Source organism: Homalodisca vitripennis, chromosome 3 (genome assembly GCF_021130785.1).
Source record: "Homalodisca vitripennis isolate AUS2020 chromosome 3, UT_GWSS_2.1, whole genome shotgun sequence".
NCBI classification, from domain to species: Eukaryota; Metazoa; Arthropoda; class Insecta; order Hemiptera; family Cicadellidae; genus Homalodisca; species Homalodisca vitripennis.
In genome coordinates this window covers 24,451,406-24,473,677 of record NC_060209.1, presented here as the reverse complement: position 1 = coordinate 24,473,677, position 22,272 = coordinate 24,451,406, and the positions used below count along the sequence as shown (strand labels likewise).

Here is a 22,272-nt window from a genome sequence, read left to right as displayed (position 1 = left end):
CGATCATTCTACATTTATTTTCCAGGATAAAATAACGGAGACTAGGAAGAAAATACTTTTTACTGTTTTGTGAAATATGGGCAGTGCCAGTTTCAAAGACCAACAAGATGTATTCCTGGCTCTTTCTTCACGGATATCCCTCTAGTGAAATATTGCAGAATGCGAACACTCTATGGAAGTTTGCAAACTACAAAAGGCGTTAAAATGACAAATGTTTTTTATCATTTTATACTATGCTATGTTATGAATATAGCTAAACATGATTATTGGTTTCAATGTTTGTACACAGTTTATTTCTTCACATGAAAATGTTATCACGCAAATTAAAAGTTATGTTACATTATAAAGATAACTTTATGGTAATAAAAAGGTAATTAGGGTACATGAAAGTTCGTCTCAACTTTTGAAAGATACCATATCTATAGTGAGGGTTCCTAAAAAACACTCATCCTCTCACTGTATAAAGGGAAACCAAACTAGAAATTTTGATCAATAAAACGGCCCCAAAGCACAATAATGAGACACTTTGGCGAAAATAGACCCTACTGAAGATAAAGTGTGAAAAGAAATGTCACACAGTTGTAGCTAAGTTAATTTCCCACTTTCTTAAATATTGTAAGAGAAGTGTTGGAATAAAATGTAATTGTTGGCTATGATAGTATATTCATAATCCAACTCCACTCTCATTTATTCCTAAATTTAAAATCCACTGAATATCCGAAAGATCGATTTTTGGCATCAACAGATAGCATCAAATTCCATGGTAATATAAGGAAAAGCCGCTAAGTACCTAGCTTTTTTATAGATCACTTTCATAATTCATAGGTTTAGCGCGTTGAAACCTTGTTTCGTGTAGAATAATGGTTCTAAAGCATTCATACTTGTTCAACGTCTTACTATCTACAAAACATAAGATGTTGTATAAAGCTTTATGTCAATTTTGTATGCAATTCAGTATCTATAGATTTACTTTAGTCAATAAAAATACCTGCTCAAAGAATAAACAGAATCATATTGGGAAACGAGATTAAAAATAAATCAAAAAATTGAACCTGAAAAGAGGTTGTTTTTTATAAAAAAAATAAGCTATTTAATTTTATAATTACAAAGTAAAAATGTGCCAGTAAAGAAGCCATCCAGGTTTTACTGAATGTTTGTCTTGATGAATTCAATTCTCGAATTGAAGAACTTCATTATCAAAGGAAGAACGCTTTGAGGCCAATAGAAGTGGAAGGAGGCGAGGACTTCTCTGAGATGAGATAACTTTAATCCTTGTATTTAACTTTCTTAGTCTTTCATTACTAACTTTTCTTTGATGTATGTTTTGGTTCTGAATTAATGACTTATTTAAGTAAATATTCAAAACTACTTACTTATAGTAAGCTTATTATATTATAAGGAAGTATTTTTAAACATTGTCGAGTGGTGTGCATTAGAAAATATTTCCACAAAATATGATTACTGTCAAGGATTTAGTGATCGTGCATCATGATCGTGACTTCTTACTTGGAGTTAAGCTGTAGCTGTGGTAAAATCTTTTTGGTTGACACTACTAAATACTTAGGTACGATATTCGATAGAAGATTGACCTAAAAGATCAATATGGACTTAAATATGAGATCAAATCAATGGCTTTTAGTACTTTACAATATAAGAAATAAGTGTACTTTAAATTTTGAACATATAGTGTAAAAATCTATATAATTAGATATGGAATCAGTTCGGGGGAGCCCCACTAATACATTTGTAAATATCATTGTAAATCGGCGATGTTTAAAATATTTTCTACAGGATGGGCTATATCGCTGAACAGTTAACACCAAAGGGATCCTTTGTTTAAAGTTTCTTATTGGTAATAGAAGTTTTGGCATGATAGCAGAATTACAATAGTACATTTGTCATCGTTATATGTTACAAAAACGTTTCAAGGATTGGAATATATTCTCTTTCTCACATGAGGGTGGTATTAGTACATACAAAAACAAAGAGTAGATACAAATAAAGAAGGGAAAGACAATAGTTCAATCGTACCAAAAAGCTGCTTGGAGTCTATTTACAGGCGTTGTCACTGCAGAACACAAGTCATTCTACATTCTACAGTCACTACATTCTCGAGCACAAGTCAAGATTACGAGAAACATAATCATAAATAGCACCAGCAGGTGATAGATATCGCACTTTCCAAGGGAAAGAAAATTCTCCTCTGCCTGACGAAGAGCATATATTCCAACCCTCGAAGGGTTGTGTTATACGTTTTGTATCTTATAACAATGAGATGTGTCCAAAATCCTGTTATCCTAATAAAGGGTTTCTATGTATATTCTATTTTGCTCAAGTACTACAGTGACGATCATTGCAAAACAATAAGACCACGAAATGTCAGTATAAGAAACGACATTAAATATTTACCTCCTATTTCGAGAACAGAATATAGAGGATGCTTTTCTGAATACATAGTCCCTATTTATACAATCAATCACCCAATTGGATTGTGAATATGTGTATTTTTCTACTTATTAAAGCGCTAGACTCGCCTGGCTGACAGATCCTGGACGCTGAACCTAGGGATTCAACCTCGCTACTACTGCCCCTAGCTTGCTCATTACTTTCCTCACACATAAAACTACTATAAGAGCTTTAGCTAATCAAATTTGAAACTTTTTATTTTTGTAATTTGTATAAACCTAACACAATTAAAAAACCGTTCCAAAAGGCCGACATTGAATTCTCATTGATTGCACGCACAGGGACGTCTGAGCCATTCTTATCTCTCGCATAATTAATTGTTTATGAAGCGTAATTAGTGATCAGTAATTGGTAATTAGTTGAATAATTTCTCCGACTGTTTTGAATAATTGACCTATAATAAATTTCGATCGAAATGTCTGAACTCATGAAATATGTTGTTGCCATACTTAGTTACTCCATGTACAGTGACTGTAAGATGTTGTCTTACTTATCACCGATTGTTTTTATTATACTATTGAATGGTCTATCTATTTATTAGTACCTTTGGCCGGCCATCTGTCAAATGATATTTATTAATGTTATCGTTTTATTGCTTTATTTATCTTATTCATTGGGTTAAGTCATATTTATTAAGTAACCGTCCTTTTTATAGTGTTGTCACCAATATTATTGTATTATAATATACAGGCTGAATATACAATATGATAAGCTGAATCACATTACCTTTTGCCGGTCTTTAAAGAATTGTTATTTACCACTGCGCCGTTATATATTATTATATTATTTACCATAATCATTACAGTTATTTTTATTCAGTTACTGTTGTATTTTTATATATTGCTTTATTATTTATGATTTATTATATTATATATTGCTGTTGTTATAATGTATTATTAATTTTGTTATTACTTATCTTACTGGCTTGCTTTCATTATTTGGTTTGTATACGTATAAATTCTTTCTCTAACACTATGATTGTACCGCTCTTTTTCTATGCATTTAATTTTGTACCTGTTTTAATAAAATAAATTTAAATAAATAAACTAGTGCCTGGCCTTAAGACTCCATCAACTTTAGTTATTACACAAATTATAAAACTTAGTTTAAGTGTAACATAATTATAAATATAATATATTATATTTATAGATTTTCATACGCGGCCCTCGCCGACAAGGCTAGCATACCTTGTAGGGCCAATGATGTGTATACAAATTAAATTTAAATTAAAAGAAAGGTTTTATTCGAGTTGGATATAAATTTATCCAGTGCAAACTCAAATATGAGTTTTCTGTCAGCAATGTTTTTGCATTGTATGAAAACATTGACCTGACGACGATATCTACTACAATAACCAATCTTAACGTAAATTATCACTAATATGAATTTTCTTTACAAAACTCAATAATCTTAATAATACACATTAATTTATATACTTCGGTTTCCTGTACACTCAAAACATCAGTAGCCTCAAATCTATACTGGTTATGTTGGTTCGAGATGGAGCAGGAAACATAAAAGATGGATTCGTGGACGTAAAGGATGAAACTTGCAAACAATCCCATTAGGGAGGGAACTTCACGTAAGATGAGAGCTACAGTATTTTGTTCCAACGGATACTCCAAGTGATTTCATTTAGGTTAGCCACATGTAAAATATGGAATGATGATTATTATTATATTGTTGAAGACTCCTCAGTACACATACTGAGCTGTATACAACCACTAAAGGAAACCTCGCGATTTAGTTTTAAAATAAATAATGCTGCTATAATGCTACTTTTATTACTTATAGAGAAGCTGCTCCTACTCCGAATTCAAACTAAATTTAAAATTAAATAATCAAATGCAGTAAATTCCATTGTTTTATAACACAAATAAAATACATTAAATAATATTTTCCTTAACTTTTTAGTTACTGTAACATAATAGAAATGGAATATTATTAGTTTTCCATCATATGCAATCTGATAGTTTTATAGAATCCTGAATTTAACGATACATTAATAATGCACACCCCTTTTGCATTTCCATAGGAGACATCGTCTTGTATTATTTCTTTATTAATACAATCCGTCCTTTCCCTACTACACACACACTATCAGAGATGGGTTTTAATCTATTATTAGAAATTCGCTGCAGTCATTCAAGTTCTTCTTAGATTCGAGACAACACTTCATGATAAAGTTTTCTATTGAATTACTTATATTACCCAATAAAGACTTATACGAAGCTGTTGACTAACAAAAACCATTTCATATATTCTTACAGCTCTCAGTTATTTGGCTGCAAGTAATAATTACTTGATTTTGTTCCACAGTTCCAGTGAACATAATAACGCTAAAACATAATACAGAACAATTAAGTATGGAGATAAAACTGCAATTTCAGCTGCAATAAAGACGCAAACGGAGAGTGTAGACGAAATATCTTGATTAAGGCAGGTTTAATTTCATGTAATTAAGAGCACATTGCGGCAGGTTTAGCGCAGATAACTGGTTAACTGCTTTTGGTTGGGTTATATCAAATTGTCCGAGTTAAAATTTCCACCTCGCACTCCTTATCGCACCGCCCGGCCTTTTAACTGCCTACAGAGTTTTATTTCGGATTATGTGGAACACTAAGATAATATAATTATTGTGACAGTAAATAATACTTTTATAATAATATGTACTTTTGTATAGGTTGAATTTTTACACATTTAACAATTATTATATCATTAATAGAGTGATTAATCAGTCATAAAAGAGAGTGAATCGTTTCAAACAATAACAAAATATAAAATTTTGAATTATTTAATACATATTTTAATAATCTTAAATTGAAATTTTAATTATTTCATAGAACAAATATTGAATTTTGATAAATTTCATATAATGTAATTAATTCAGTTATTAGCAATGCTACTAAAGAACAAATGACCATTTCTACAGTTATATAACAGATTATGCATAGTATTTCACACTATACTCTGTTCGAAGAAACGTTACTAGTGAAGGATAATACTCCCCCAAATAGTACACACTAAGCTAGACGTAACAACTCTCTAAACTACTATACTCTGGTGGAAGAAACGTTAACTCTGATGGATTACTCTCCTCCTACTAGTACACTCTAACAAAGCTGGACGTTGCAGCTCTCTAATCTATTATTCTCTGGTCGAAGAAACCTTAGCGGTGAAGTATTATATTCCTCCCACTAGTACACACACTAACAATATTGGCAGTTGTAACTCTCTATGCTGTGTTTCAAAGAAAACGTTACCGGTGAAGTATTAACTCCTCCCACTAGTACACCACTAACAAGGGCTGGCAGTTTTTACTCTCTATACTCTGTTCAAAGAAACGTTACCGGTGAAATATTATATTCCTCCCACTAGTACACACTAAACAAGGGCTGGCAGTTGTAACTCTCTATACTCTGTTCGAAGAAACGTTACCGGTGAAATATTATATTCCTCCCACTAGTACACACTAATAAAGGCTGGCAGTTGTAACTCTCTATACTCTGTTCAAAGAAAACGTTTCCGGTGAAATATTATATTCCTCCCACTAGTACACACTAACAAGGGCTGGCAGTTGTAACTCTCTATACTCTGTTCAAAGAAACGTTACCGGTGAAATATTATATTCCTCCCACTAGTACACACTATCAAGGGCTGGCAGTTTTAACTCTCTATACTCTGTTCAAAGAAACGTTACCGGTGAGATATTATATTCCTCCCACTAGTACACACTATCAAGGGCTGGCAGTTTTAACTCTCTATACTCTGTTCTAAGAAACTTTACCGGTGAAGTATTATATTCCTCCCACTAGTACACACAATAACAAGGGCTGGCAGTTGTAACTCTCTATACTCTGTTCAAAGAAACGTTACCGGTGAAATATTATATTTCCTCCCACTAGTACACACTAAAAAAGGGCTGGCAGTTGTAACTCTCTATACTCTGTTCAAAGAAACGTTACCGGTGAAGTATTATATTCCTCCCACTAGTACACACTAACAAGGGCTGGCAGTTGTAACTCTCTATACTCTGTTCAAAGAAACGTTACCGGTGAAATATTATATTCCCTCCCACTATTACACACTAACAAGAGCTGGCAGTTGTAATTCTCTATACTCTGTTCAAAAGAAACTTTACCGGTGAAATATTATATATTCCTCCCACTAGTACACACTAACAAGGGCTGGCAGTTGTAACTCTCTATACTCTGTTTAAAGAAACGTTACCGGTGAGATATTATATTCCTCCCCACTAGTACACACTATCAAGGGCTGGCAGTTTTAACTCTCTATACTCTGTTCAAAGAAACTTTACCGCGTGAAGTATTATATTCCTCCCACTAGTACACACATTAACAAGGGCTGGCAGTTGTAACTCTCTATACTCTGTTCAAAGAAACGTTTACCGGTGAAATATTATATTCCTCCCACTAGTACACACTAACAAGGGCTGGCAGTTGTAACTCTCTATACTCTGTTTAAAGAAACGTTACCGGTGAGATATTATATTCCTCCCACTAGTACACACTAACAAGGGCTGGCAGTTGTAACTCTCTATACTCTGTTCAAAGAAACGTTACCGTGAGATATTATATTCCTCCCACTAGTACACACTATCAAGGGCTGGCAGTTTTAACTCTCTATAACTCTGTTTAAAGAAACGTTACCGGTGAGATATTATATTCCTCCCACTAGTACACACTAACAAGGGCTGGCAGTTGTAACTCTCTATACTCTGTTTAAAGAAACGTTACCGGTGAGATATTATATTCCTCCCACTAGTACACACTATCAAGGGCTGGCAGTTTTAACTCTCTATACTCTGTTCAAAGAAACTTTTACCGGTGAAGTATTATATTCCTCCCCACTAGTACACACATTAACAAGGGCTGTGGCAGTTGTAACTCTCTATACTCTGTTCAAAGAAACGTTACCGGTGAAAATATTATATTCCTCCCACTAGTACACACTAAAAAAGGGCTGGCAGTTGTAACTCTCTATACTCTGTTTAAAGAAACGTTACCGGTGAGATATTATATTCCTCCCACTAGTACACACTATCAAGGGCTGGCAGTTTTTAACTCTCTATACTCTGTTCAAAGAAACTTTACCGGTGAAGTATTATATTCCTCCACTAGTACACACATTAACAAGGGCTGGCAGTTGTAACTCTCTATACTCTGTTCAAAGAAACGTTACCGGTGAAATATTATATTCCTCCCACTAGTACACACTAACAAGGGCTGGCAGTTGTAACTCTCTATACTCTGTTTAAAGAAACGTTACCGGTGAGATATTATATTCCTCCCACTAGTACACACTAACAAGGGCTGGCAGTTGTAACTCTCTCTATACTCTGTTCAAAGAAACGTTACCGTGAGATATTATATTCCTCCCACTAGTACACACTATCAAGGGCTGGCAGTTTTTAACTCTCTATACTCTGTTTAAAGAAAACGTTACCGGTGAGATATTATATTCCTCCCACTAGTACACACTAACAAGGGCTGGCAGTTGTAACTCTCTATACTCTGTTTTAAAGAAACGTTACCGGTGAGATATTATATTCCTCCCACTAGTACACACTATCAAGGGCTGGCAGTTTTAACTCTCTATACTCTGTTTCAAAGAAACTTTACCGGTGAAGTATTATATTCCTCCCACTAGTACACACATTAACAAGGGCTGGCAGTTGTAACTCTCTATACTCTGTTCAAAGAAACGTTACCGGTGAAATATTATATTCCTCCCACTAGTACACACTAAAAAGGGCTGGCAGTTGTAACTCTCTATACTCTGTTCAAAGAAACGTTACCGGTGAAGTATTATATTCCTCCCACTAGTACACACTAACAAGGGCTGGCAGTTGTAACTCTCTATACTCTGTTCAAAGAAACGTTACCGGTGAAATATTATATTCCTCCCACTATTACACACTAACAAGAGCTGGCAGTTGTAATTCTCTATACTCTGTTCAAAGAAACTTTACCGGTGAAATATTATATTCCTCCCACTAGTACACACTAACAAGGGCTGGCAGTTGTAACTCTCTATACTCTGTTTAAAGAAACGTTACCGGTGAGATATTATATTCCTCCCACTAGTACACACTATCAAGGGCTGGCAGTTTTAACTCTCTATACTCTGTTCAAAGAAACTTTACCGGTGAAATATTATATTCCTCCCACTAGTACACACTAACAAGGGCTGGCAGTTGTAACTCTCTATACTCTGTTCAAAGAAACGTTACCGGTGAAGTATTATATTCCTCCCACTAGTACACACATTAACAAGGGCTGGCAGTTGTAACTCTCTATACTCTGTTCAAAGAAACGTAACCGGTGAAGTATTATATTCTTCCCACTAGTACACACACTAACAAAGCTGACCGTTGCAACTCCTCTACTTGTCATTCATAAGGTCTCAACTAGTACTATGGAATATTCCTAGAAATAAAATGTTTTCAACTATTAAAAAAAGTATTGAAAATTTATATATTGAAAAAAGTATTGCCCGAAAGGCACTTTCTAAAAATACAATCTTAATATTTTCCAAAAAGCTATTGATCCCCTACGTGAATAGGGTGTGAGTTGAAAATCTTGCAGATCTTGAAAATGCCCTAAAGAAACTTTACATATCACTGTTTGCTATTGTGCTAAGACAACTGTATGCTATGTTACTCAGATGATATATACGTTATGACTATATGTGAGTGCTATATTGCATTGAAAGGTGAAATTTTTATAAGATTTAGTGAATTTTCTTCCTACAACCATCTTTAACTATCACCTCACAATAAAAACATATAAACTAGATTATTTTTCACAACGTATTACTAACATATATTACATAAGCATATTAGTTGATTATATTTACAAGTGAGTTTATTTTAAACTTCTGCAGCGTGGAATAACAAATAGCAAACTGAATTACTTTAGCATCCGTGCTAAATACGTTTCAATAATGAACCAAAAAAGAGGTTCTCTAGAGATGTTTGCCTCGACTCGAATGAGGCTTTAAACGTTTAGTGTCTGCAGTCTGAGAGCAATTACCTTGAGCCGTCCCAGATGTTTGTTAACCGAGTTACAGCGCCATCAACTTCTTTACAGCGCCTCTCTTGTCAACTGTTTCATTTTACAGCGAACAAGACGCTATAAAACGCGTTTCTTGTAACAGAAAAACTGTCACCGTCACTCGCACGGTGAATAAAGAATAAATTACTTTCTGTATATTATATTGCATATAAGTTTTCACTATAAACTGTCAAAGATTTTTAGTTTTAGGAAAACATAATACAATTTTTCATCAAAGTATTTTAATTTTTTTAAGCAATTTAAAATTACCAATACTTTTGATATAATTTTTTTTAACAAATTCAAGACTAATATCTCACCTTTCATGGCCTACTGATCTGTATTTTGCAACGTGCATTTGTACTCATATTGTTTCCACTACTTCTTTATATTGGATTCATACATAAGACCTAATTTTGACAAGGTTGGTGTAGTTTTAGTGGCTACACTGACTCTAGCTGTATTATTTTCAGCCATATTGTATTTATTGAATTGAGAACAGCAACACTCATCACTCAACACTCTACAATTACTTTCTGAAAATTATTTTTTCTACAAGAAGGTAAGTAAATACTTAGTACACAATAACTTATGTATTTTTAATTATTTAAGCAATAGTATTAGCAACTACTACTGTAGGAATACTTCCTTGGGTCCGAAAAATAAACTGAACGCTCAAGTGCTTACACTGTAGAAGAAATTCTTTACTTACCTCTCACCAACATGTTATAGCTATTTGCCTAATAAGAAACGAAACTATTTTTACAGAACGAAATATATTTTTTAAACATTAAAATTAACCCTTTTTCACGAACCCCTTTAGTGGATTTTTTGACCGTCTAGTTCAATTATATGTTCATTTATTAATATAGAATATATTATCTTAGCAGGGTCTACATAGCAGTGTCAAAAGAGTTAGTCACTAAGTTTCAGCAACTTAGATATATGCTTCATTTACATTTAAAATATGTATCCTTTGTAAAGTAATTTGCGTGACTGGCTCTCAGCCCCAACAGTTTCTTTTCTAATTTTAAGATTCATTTATATCATCCCACACAGGTTAATGACCTCGGGATGCATACTTTATTATTCTTAATGCCACTATTTATGAATATTATGCCATGTATATTCTTTTGTGGCTAATAAAGATTTTAATTCATTTCATTCATTCTGTTTGGTTTTTAGTGTAGTGAAAGGCGAAGAAATAGTTAATTGTTGCAACTTAAGGTGAAGATTTCATTTAAGACTCTAATTTCAATTAAAGCGTAACGATATTCAATTCGATGAACATATTGAAATATTGGAGTTACTAGTCAAATCTTAGTTTTATCCAGAGACATTGGAGTTCAAATGGCTTTAAACTGATTTTCCAAATTAATCTGTAGTGTTTCTTACTTATTCTTACTTATAGAGAGTCATTATCATAATTGAAAGTAATTAACACACTTTTATACTATGGGACAATTGGGAAAGTGTAGGTGTGGTCTGAGCAGCATTGGTAGAGAACGATAATTACAAATTTAAATGAGAATGATGATTATGGATGGCGACCGCACCATGACCCCCCATACTGGCACAGACAACGGACCTCAACACATGGGCTAACGTATATCGGTAAGTTATATACTTGCACATATCTGTAATTTGTAATCTATTATCCATAATAAAATTCAAAGACTAAGAAAATACTAATACTAGACATTTATGCTTTTTCTGTAAGAAATTAACAGTGTGCTTACTATTTTGAGTTGAAAGAGATTGTAATGCGTTGGAAGCAAAACTTATTTTTGAGATTGATTTTAAATTTTAGAATAAATTCCTTTAAATATATAACATTTTATCGGTGTCCCAGGTTAAATCATCAAAAATTTGCATATTTTTTACTATTTGATAAAAAAATCATTTGCATATTGACAGATTATTCGCATACTTCTAATATCTGGTATGGTTGAAGGAGATAAATTTGGAAGTTTTATTTTTTATAATGTTAATTATAAAACTGAACATTTATAACTGTATTATATAGAGTCGCACTGATGAGAAATAAAATAAAAAAGGCCATAAAATGTTGCGATATTTTCAACATCAAAAGTTGGAGATATAACATGAATTTTGTAAATATGATAATTATACGGTTCTGTAAATTAGTAAACCCCATTAAAGAGTATTTTGTATACTACTAATATATTTAATCAAACAGGAATCTGTTTGAATCATGAACAAGACACAGCCTTTGTTTGCCTACTTGACTCATCGGATTTTGTAAATATGATAATTATACCGATCTGTAAATTAGTCAACACCATTAAAGTACATTATGTATACTACTAATATATTTAACCAAACAGGAACCACTGACTGATTCCTAAGCATGAACTAGCTTTAGTTTTCCCAACTTGCCTCGTAATATTTTTGAAAATGATAAAATACTGATCTGTAAATTAACGAACACCATTCAAGTGTATTGCGTATACTAAAATATATATTCTCTCAAATAGGAACCACAGACTGATTCCTAAGCGTGAATCAGCCTTGATTGCCCATCTGCCTCATCATGTTTTAGAACTATGATAATTATACCGATCTGTAAATTAGCGAACGATGAATATTATGATATTTAATCAAACTGGAATCTTAAGCATGACCCAGCCTTGTTTACCAAGTTGATTTATCATCATATTTTGTAGACTCCAAAAAACTGTGAGTGTAGTTCGGCCGGAGTAAAGCACATAGAGTCTGTTTACTATTCACCCCTCACTATTTAATAATCATTGTGTTAGGTTTTGCTAGTACGCGATATATTTTTATAAATTAATAAACTATTTTGCTAAATTAAACATATCATTTATATTTTTTTATTATGAATATAATTAACAGGCGATCATCTATGTATGTTGCACTTACCATTAAAATGTAACACATTTTATGTGAATAATGAAATCTTCAATCTAAAGTTCATCTATTTACATTTGCAATGTTTTTAATTAAAATGACTGATGCTGTTCCAGCCGAACACTTGTAGGACCTGAACGTTTTTGGATACCTTTGTTCTTTCAACTCTTCCACTTCCTCTCTGAAACGTAAGTGTTGTTTGTTTGAGTTTAATATCCTGTGCTCACACCATTCCACAACTCCTCATGTGTGTTTGTGACACAGGCTGACTAGAATTGTAGGGTTTTGTCAAAGACTTTATCTTATTAAATTTAAATATCTGTTTATTTGGCAGTAGTAGTGATACACTGTCATTTTACAAATTTATTCACAAGTATTGCTTCATTTGCATCACCTATCCCAACTGATGTTTTGCTTTCAATTTTGACAGTTTTAAGTTTAGATGATTACCTAATGTAATAAGAATATTTAATGAACAAGGATGAAGCTTTAAATAATTACTGTACAAATGTAACAAAAAATTGTTACTTTTGCAGGCAAGTGTATTATTTAGGGATTATGTTTAACTGCTTAAAATTCTTTACAAACAAATAACGCTCTAAAATCACTTGATTAATACAGACGCTGCTTATTATTTTGTTTAATATTGAGATACCAAGACGTCTAGATCAGATAATAACACTAAGTTCGAAGTATTCATGTTTTATATAAAAATGCAATGTAACGGTGGCATAAGTATTCAAAATAACTTGTTTACTAAAGAAACAGAAATTAGGACTTTTTAAATTAGGCCTATGTGAGTGTTTAGTCTATCTGCAATTAAATTTAGCTCTTTTACGTCGTTTTAATCTTTCTCAACGCAAACGTTCTTTGGATCTCTTCAGACTAACATGACTCCACATTCCAGGAGTCAAGTCTGAGACAGCGTCAGATACCAGACACTGCAATAAAAGGAAGGTGAATTGGAGCTAAACTCAACATTGAAATTATATCAACCCTTCCTACCATAGATACATAGGTATATTTATTTCCATAAGATTACAAGGCCAATAACAGTGATTCTTTCGATTTACGCAGTCTATCTTTAAATTTAAAAAATTCATTAAGCATATTTACCAAGATTTTTTCTTTTAGCTTGCCTATAAGCAAAACCATCATTTACTGCATCAAAACTTACTTGTTTTTATGTTTAATTCAATGCACAGGACTGCCAGACAAATAAATAAATTTTAAATATTATAATTAATTTAAATATGTAAGAACTGTTTGTATTAAGTAATTCATTTTTTAACACGCCATTGTGGACGATGGCCCTCTTATGAAAGGCAGAAAATCAGTTGCTGCGGTTTCTTGCAACCCACGGGACGAGCATGCCACACTCGGCATCTAGAGCAGGCACCAAGCACAATAAATTTTAAAAATCTGTTTAATTTAACCAAAGTTAAATATGAAAATTTGAATACCAGTTTACATTACCATCTCCATAAACTCCATAACTTGACCAATACCGAATTTTTTGAACGGATCGATGAAGAACAAAGACGGTAATATGTTAATAAAAATATCAAATATCAAATATTCTTGAATTACATACAAAAAACAAACACTTTTAGTGTCTTTTATAGAAATTTTATGAAAATCAAACCAAAATTTCCGAGTAACAATTCTTATAAGTTATTATTTCGTTGAACAGCGCCAAAAAAGGGTTTCCTGTTTTCGTTGTCATTGAAACAAAAAGTAGCAGTTGATGCTTGTAGATTATTTAATCTATAATGATACAAGTAGAATAAAAAAGCTGAATTTTTGCTTAACTTAACGTTGTATCTCTACTAGTGATTATTGTTGAAAAACGGAAATTTTTGATCCCGGAGTAATTCAGTGGCAGTGGTGAATTCCCCCTAGACTAACATCTGTTGAAATACACAAACCTGTATACTTGACGGTACGGTGCTCTAATTGAGACCACCTTATAATGGTATGACTCCAAAATAATGTATCATAACCTATCATTGGCATTTTAATGCTTTATAAATATTGCATTATAAATATAAAATATTTATTTTAAAATTTTGCCATCCCCAAATTTTTTCGCCCTTTTCGTGGGCACAGAGTAGCTCGTGCCTAAATAGGGGCCTTGTGAATACACTGTAAAACAGGAAAAACAAAACATTCTTAAAATATACAAAATTTCTCCTAAGATCTCATTAGTTCAGGAGACGAAAGATAATGTACATTGTATGACCACACGGTATGGAAATTGCTATGGCATAGAAAACTATCTCCTACCACATTAGTTATGGTGAAGGTCAAAATGGAAGGGTGAAAGCTCTGTCTCAGATTAATATTATGTTTATATTTTTTAGCTTTACAAAATTTTATTAAACTAACCGTCAGCCAATTTACTGACCAATGGTTAGGATTAAAAAAGCTACTTTCAGTTTCTTTATTTAATTTCCAGAGGGTGACATAAATTTAATTAAGGTATCTGAAATTCGGTTTTAAGAGTGTTAAGCTAAAAAAAACTGCAAACCTAATTTGTGCTACTATGAAATTGGCTCTAGGCTCCTATATTATACAAACAAAAACAAGTTTATAAAGGAAAATAGATTTGAAATTGTGAGATTCAAGGAGTGAACATTAAAATAGCACACATTTACTTGGAATTTCTCAACTAAATATATTCTGGAACCCAAACATTGAGTTAATTTTACATGAGTAAAGTGAAGTTATTCCCTCCTGATCACGACTTCCTAGAATATTGATATAATTACACCCGGTGTTTTTAAGGTTTTATCAGATATGCAATGCGATTCATACCTTCTCTTAAAGAATCCTGCGTCCTATATCCTTACATTTTTTATACTTCTGTCTGTAGGTACTTCTGCTTGTTCCAGGCAATTTTAACTTGTGGTAATGTTTGAATTTTAAACACTTTGCGTAAAAAAATTTCAAGTATATCGAATTATATGTACCCATAGAAATGTTTTGTGATTCATGGACACACTTCATTAATTACATAGTAATTAATCCTCAGCCTAAATAGATTTTCATGAAAGATCATAATTTAACCATTCTAATCGTGCAAATTTCCTCAACTGTTATTCTTAGCCCAAGGAACTGTTATAGTATTTTTAATTTAGGTAATTGTTTTGATAATTCAGGATGTTTTGATAATTTAATAATGCTTAGACTAATTACAATAAGATTTGTGGAATATTTAATATATTATCATGTTTGAAAAAGTAATGCTTAATTTAATCAACAGAATGCATTTTATCACTCCGTTTAAAAATAACTTTCGTAGTGCAATTTCAAATATACTTTCGAATATAGAATGGAGAAGATTTATATATATCTGATACATTTTATTGCAACTGTTATTTTTAAACAGGTATACACCTGTGTCAATGATTTAGATTTAAAAAAATTTTCTGTGTGAATTCAGATGTACACTATACAGCAAGTGTTTGTAATATTCATGACTATTTTAATCTTTAAATTAGTAAACTGTGCTTTTACATGTAAAAAGCCGAGCATTTTATTCTTGAATTACTTTACTTACGTTAACTAGTGCATGGCAAGCTCAAGTTCGTTTTAAACCAATGGGACCAAGTTAAGCGAAGCCCCAGTGTCAAAAAGTTTTTCTACACAACAACTACTAAAGACACGTTGTGGTTTGATCGATTTTTAACGCAAGTGGATTGATCTAATTTTTTATTCTCATATCACTAATGTTGTGAAATAAATCTTGAAAATTCTTTATTCGAATACGACTTTGAATTCAATTAAAAGTAGTGTTTTCTCAAACGCCAAGAGCCAATTACCTTGTTTATAATATATTAAATTAGGAATACGCCACGCCACGTGTCACGTAAAAGGCTTAGCTAAGTTGCATGCTCAAATTAAAATCATACAGATATTTAGTTTATGCATTGTCCAGCAGATAAAACAGAAATAATATCAGACTATTTAGTTATAGATATCAATGAGACTCAAGCAAATTCTTTGGTTTATCACGCAACATCATAGAGCTTATTTACATTTATCTAGAAATGAAGTTTTATGCAACTTTTAAACTATCCAGAAAATATTTCTTCAGATATCTTGCCACATTATATATTAATATGTTTTCATGATGTTAGGTTTTGTATCAGTATTTAAATAATAAAATTTGTTGTGAAGTGTTATGGGAACTACGACGTGATAAGGCGTTGAAATGAGATATTTTCACCAAATTTTAACAATCACTTTTCATTATATTATGCTTTTCACTATATGGATAGGATACACGTGTAAATACATCACATGTTAAAATCCACATGTCTTAACTGTATTACTATTTAGTAATTGTCTACATGGTTAATCATAAAACAAATGCAAGAATATGAGGTAGAATTTAGGTCAGTTCCTTTTTGTGATATCATGTGAACAGACAGACAGATAGACAGACAGAAATGAAGTGACCACTTTCCAGCCTCTCGACTGGTAGGCTTCGCTAACGCTCAGCATCCATTTTAATGTTTATAGCGCATTTAAATTATAGATGATTCGGTTAATTAAGTTCAATACACCAATTTTACGAACTGCAAATATTACAAAATACAGTACATTTGAAGTGTAATAAGTACAAGAAGAATTTTGTACTAGTTTAGTTGAAAAAATATTTGACCTTAATCTTAATATAAAAATACATAGTACAAAATCTTGCTCATTTAAAACCTATTTAAAGCCAATACGTATTAAAAGTTTGTAATTTATCCTCCAAAATTAAAAATATTTAATACAACGCAAAATCCAAAAGCTTTTTAACGAATATCTATCTGAGAGTGTTAACTTACATTATACAACAGGAAACTGTATTTCTGTCTCCAAAGTAGTTTGGATGCCCTGAAAGGTGAGTTAGGCTGACATAGAGTTTTTGGAAAAAAACGTACTACCTGTTAATATTTAAGACATTAAAATGGTGTGGTTTGAAATGTAATTGTAAATCAATAATATTTGGCTTATTTCTATAGTTGATTCATTTTGATTCGCCAATGGCGCAGTGTAGTGGGTACGGCGGTTATCGCAAGATAACCAGATCAAGCAACGCCGAGCGTGGCTGCTGCTTGGACAGGTGACCGCTGAGCGATCCTGTCCTTGCAAGCGGCCCGCCTGCCCGGCCATTGGTGGTGGTTCGGAAGTCACCTTTAAGCCGTTGGTCCCCAGGTTAAGTGTTAGAGAGGGCTTCTTAGCCCTAACTTCGCCTGGTAAAATAAGACATTCTTTACTTTTACTTTTTACTTTATTCATTTATTTACATTCTGTTATCAATGAATAAGAATCAACATAAGTGATACGATTATGCCATAATGCAGACTATTTATACAATATGTAGTCGTAATTTGATGCTTGGAAATGACCTGTAATTACATAATTTAACAGTTTTTCCAGTAACTATTTTGGTCTCACAGTAAATACAGTACTACCTATTCAGAGGTATAACAACTGGTATCAATGTTTCTTTAAACTGGTCAGCAAGTTTACTCGGTGTTGAAAGTAGAACGGCAACGTAGAATTTGACCTCCAATGTCTAATTAACACACAAAGACTGTCTATCATACTAAAAGCAAAGGTGTGAGCACTCGATATTTTAGAGAACGTAACATTTTGAAATTTTTTTACAGAGTGGTTACGAACTCTAGAAAAATTATCTGTGGATTTGTTCTTTGGATTAAGGCAAAAAATATGTGTTATCACAAATAATATGTGGCATAAACATATATACATGGTCAAAATTAAACAGTTTACAGTCCCTCTGTATGTGTTATCTTTTACATTTTATTTTAATACGTATGTTAACAGTTTTTTTAATACAAACAAACTGTGGGTTTCAGAATAAAAATGGCGACAGCATTAGCAGAGTATTATAACTACATATTCTTCGAACAAATGGGTAAGTAGACGTAGTTACACCCCACAAAATTGAGATACACGTGATTCAGTAGCATTTCTATAATACATGTTCTTCTAACCAACAGGTAAGTAGACGCATTTAAAACTCTAAAAAGTTGATAAATACGTAATTTAGTAACAGTTTTGTAACTCGTATTCTTAGTAAATTATAAAACTATAATATTTCCTACTAAACTTCAGATTGTTTTTATATTTATTCTTCGTTCAAAGATAAAACGAACCGATAGAGTAGAAATTTTAATTAATCTTATAAACTTCTAAAAACTATTATGAGTCCTTATTTTGAGCGTACTGAAATTAGCAATAATAAAATTACTATGTGAATTTATTAGTCAGATGGCAGCAGTGACAAATTTAAACTAGTCACTGAATTTCAATTTAAACATTAAATAAGTCTGGACGGGTACCTAAAGCCTGCTGCAACGTTAAGTAGCACTGTGTACGTGTACGTGTTTTGCCTTCACTGACTTTGTGGCATGTTGTGTTCACAGTGGAGGGTAGACATTTCAAGGGCATAACATTCATTAACACGGGACACTGAGCTATTCTCACCGAGATTACAGCCAGAGGAAACAAGCGAGCTCAGCGAGCTCATTTCCATTGCAAAGGGCATACAAAATAATACGTATAAACAAAGGTTAATTTCCTCGTGAGCAAAGTAATTCCGTGTTTTAGTGACCAGGAACATGACTAAATCAGATTAAAACTTATATAATTTGTAGATGAAGACCATTGAAATGGGATAAATTATTCAAACCTGCTTATTATTTATTCTAAGGTTTAGATGTTAATGTTTCTATCACACAAAATCTACTACGTTCCATTACCAGTAGTATTTCCACGGAAATACTAGAAAATATAATATGTAATGGTTAGGAATTCTAGGTTTAAAATATGTAAGGATTGTTTAACTGTTCGATTTCATCGTTCAGATACATTGCTTTATGTAAATATAAGATCATAACTGAGTGTATACTATGTGACGGAACTATCCTCTAATGGCCATCATTATCTCAACATTACTGTCTTGGCATCCCTGTAAAATATGACTGATCTTTTGGGGAGTTTGCGCTAACCCTCAGTTCCAAAGGCCATCCAGACTCTAAAAAATCGATCAGAATCATCACAAAAATCAAGTTCAGAGATTCGTGCAGAAACACTTTTAAGAAATTGCAGCTGTTGACTCTGCCCTGTCTCTACATACTGTATTGGAAAGAACTTTGTTTGTATGAATAAATGTAATTTAACCAGAGTCCAAGACATACACATGTATGAGACACGTGGCACAGCAAACTACCGAACTGGTAGACACATACAGTGTTTTATGAACGCCTGTCCTCACAAGCGGGTGTTCAATCCTTAACGGGTGCCCAATTTAATCAAGGATGCTCCAACGCCTAAGGCGTTTAAGACTCGCCTACAGTGTTCTTGTTGTCTCAGGAATTGTATAATGCAGGTGAGCTGTTGGCTTTCAACTGGGAGGCCGCCCAATTAGAAGACTGACGCCGCATTTGAAGTGGGTTGCATTGGCGTTGAATGAAAGAGGTGTGATTGTAAAGACTGTATGTATTACTGTGTATTATAGCATGAATTAAAGAAATTTTGGGATATCCTTATTAATTGATGTTTTTCATATGTCATTGATGTAATTATTTGTAATAGCAATATAACATATTTGATTTGATTCAAAATAATGAACGCAATTATTCAAAATCAGGATGATTACATCCAGGATCGATTTCAAGCTAACTTCTGTTTCCTCAAACTTCAGTTCCTATGACTATGGGCTGAATTTATCGGTTTCAGATCCTCGAGTCAGGGGGTGGTTCCTGATGGACTCACCAATCCCCATAATTCTCTTAGTAACCTCCTACGTGGCGTTTGTCAAGAGGGTGGGCCCCTGGTGGATGAGAGGCAGGTCAGCGTACAATGTTGAGAAGGTCATGCTACTCTACAACATGGTTCAGATGACTATCAATGCTTACTTCGTCATTGTGGTTAGTGTTTAAAAACCATAAGCTATTGTTACTATGGCCATTTGTGCCGATGTATTGATTGATCTTAACTTTGATCTTTCTCAAAAATACTCATCTACGCTACTACTCATAGATTGATCTTAACTTTAAACTAACGTGTTCCAGTTTCAATGAATAATCAATTACAACTTCCCTGGACATGTATAGCATTTTTCAAAATGGATATTAAAGAAACTAAGATAATTTTTTATTCAAATACGAACCTATACGAGCAATTTGGTTTCGATGAATTTCATGTTTGCATTAGGAATAAAATAACAAAAAAAGTAGTTGGTATCTAAGGTACTCCAGATTGCAGTCTATGGGTATTGAGCTTTTAATACTCATTGATGGTAATGGTATAGACAGTAACATAGACAACCACATAGATTTTGTTGGTTGTTAGATATTTCATTTAACAATTCAGTCCTTTGGCGTAATTGTATGTTTTTATATACATATAACAAAGGAAAAAGGATTTCTTAATAGCCTTTATTTATATCAAGTTTTTTTTATTATAAAGGATATATTTTATGAACTTTTGAAAAAAGTATGTTTAAAAATTACTTTGGTAAATGTATCTACCCATTTTGAAAACAAAACTTTGAAATAAATAAAAGGTATTAGGAAGTTATTGTCTTTCTCATTAGTGTAGGTGCATTAGTCATAAAAATTGATTCGGGCCACCGCAAATGGTCATAGTAATTATAGCTTATGGTAGTATTTAAACTGTCAGTATTTAATCTCGCAGTATATGTATCGTGTACAGCTTCAAATACAGAAATCGTATATGAATTTCATGATTACAACACCTTTTTAAAATATCTATAATGATTATATTTATTTGTAAACACCACCAATATTTTCCGAATAGTGAGTTATATATTTTAAATATTTCTAATGTACTTAAAATTTGAATACATACACTTAACAAATTAATTTTATCTATCTCATTAATTTTGTAATTATTATAAACAGGTACAGCAACTCTTCTAATTTCATATTAATGAGACCCAGTGCATATTCATTTGCTGCTGCTTCACTTGTGAGGACAATTTACCACAACACATGCAGTTACTTTTGAAGCATGTTTTTGCATATTTATTCGCAGCAAAAAGGCACACTACTTTTACTTCTTTCTTTCAAAAAAACATATTTAGAAATATATTTCTTAGTAATTTAATTTCGCGATATTTCATATTTTTATTAATGTACGATGTTAAAACATTGACATATAAGAATTAAATTTTAATAAACTTTGCTTAATTCAATGTTTTACTAAGGAAATTTCCTTAAATATTTTTTGGGAAAGTTTTCCTTAAAAGTCGTTTTAATTTCATGTCTGCAGATAATTTCCTACTAATTATGTGTTAGCTCTTGACTTCAATATTTCAGTCCGCTTTTTGTAGGTCAACAATATTTAATGTCTACCATTCATATACTTTCAACTTCTGAATATTTTAGAGTTATTTCTTATTAAACTTTTAGCCATTTAATGAATACATTTAAAATTTTGTATACCTCGTCTTAGGGTTATACTGAATATAGAAAAACGAATCGGTGAGAAGGTTAAGATGACAAAGCCATTTTACATCCTGCTTTACAAGGAAAAATAGTTCAATTATTTTTACTTGTTCATATTGACAACCTAGGAGAAGGTATATATGTTATTATTCTCAGAAAATTTATTTACTATACCTTATGTAGACTATGCGATCTAATCCATGTGTCCGTCCGTCGGCTATTGACCTTCATCGTTATATTTCCAGGCACTATATTACGTATGGATACCTGGACACTACAGTTGGGTTTGCCAGAGACCTATATACGGACCAAATCCCACCGAAGACAAGGTAAACTTTATTTTA

General features: G+C 32.5%; 1 protein-coding gene across 1 annotated transcript in view; it reads left to right on the top strand.

The window, feature by feature from the left end:
- LOC124358117 (elongation of very long chain fatty acids protein AAEL008004-like) overlaps positions 1 to 22,272 on the top strand; it is a 33,325-nt gene that overhangs the window by 7,145 nt on the left and 3,908 nt on the right. Inside the window, exons 2-6 of the mRNA XM_046810412.1 lie at positions 11,021 to 11,156; positions 12,551 to 12,622; positions 18,311 to 18,369; positions 20,196 to 20,386; positions 22,174 to 22,257. Of these exons, the coding sequence (XP_046666368.1) occupies positions 18,318 to 18,369; positions 20,196 to 20,386; positions 22,174 to 22,257 (327 nt within the window). The 5' untranslated portion in view covers positions 11,021 to 11,156; positions 12,551 to 12,622; positions 18,311 to 18,317. The remainder of the gene's footprint in view (positions 1 to 11,020; positions 11,157 to 12,550; positions 12,623 to 18,310; positions 18,370 to 20,195; positions 20,387 to 22,173; positions 22,258 to 22,272) is intronic.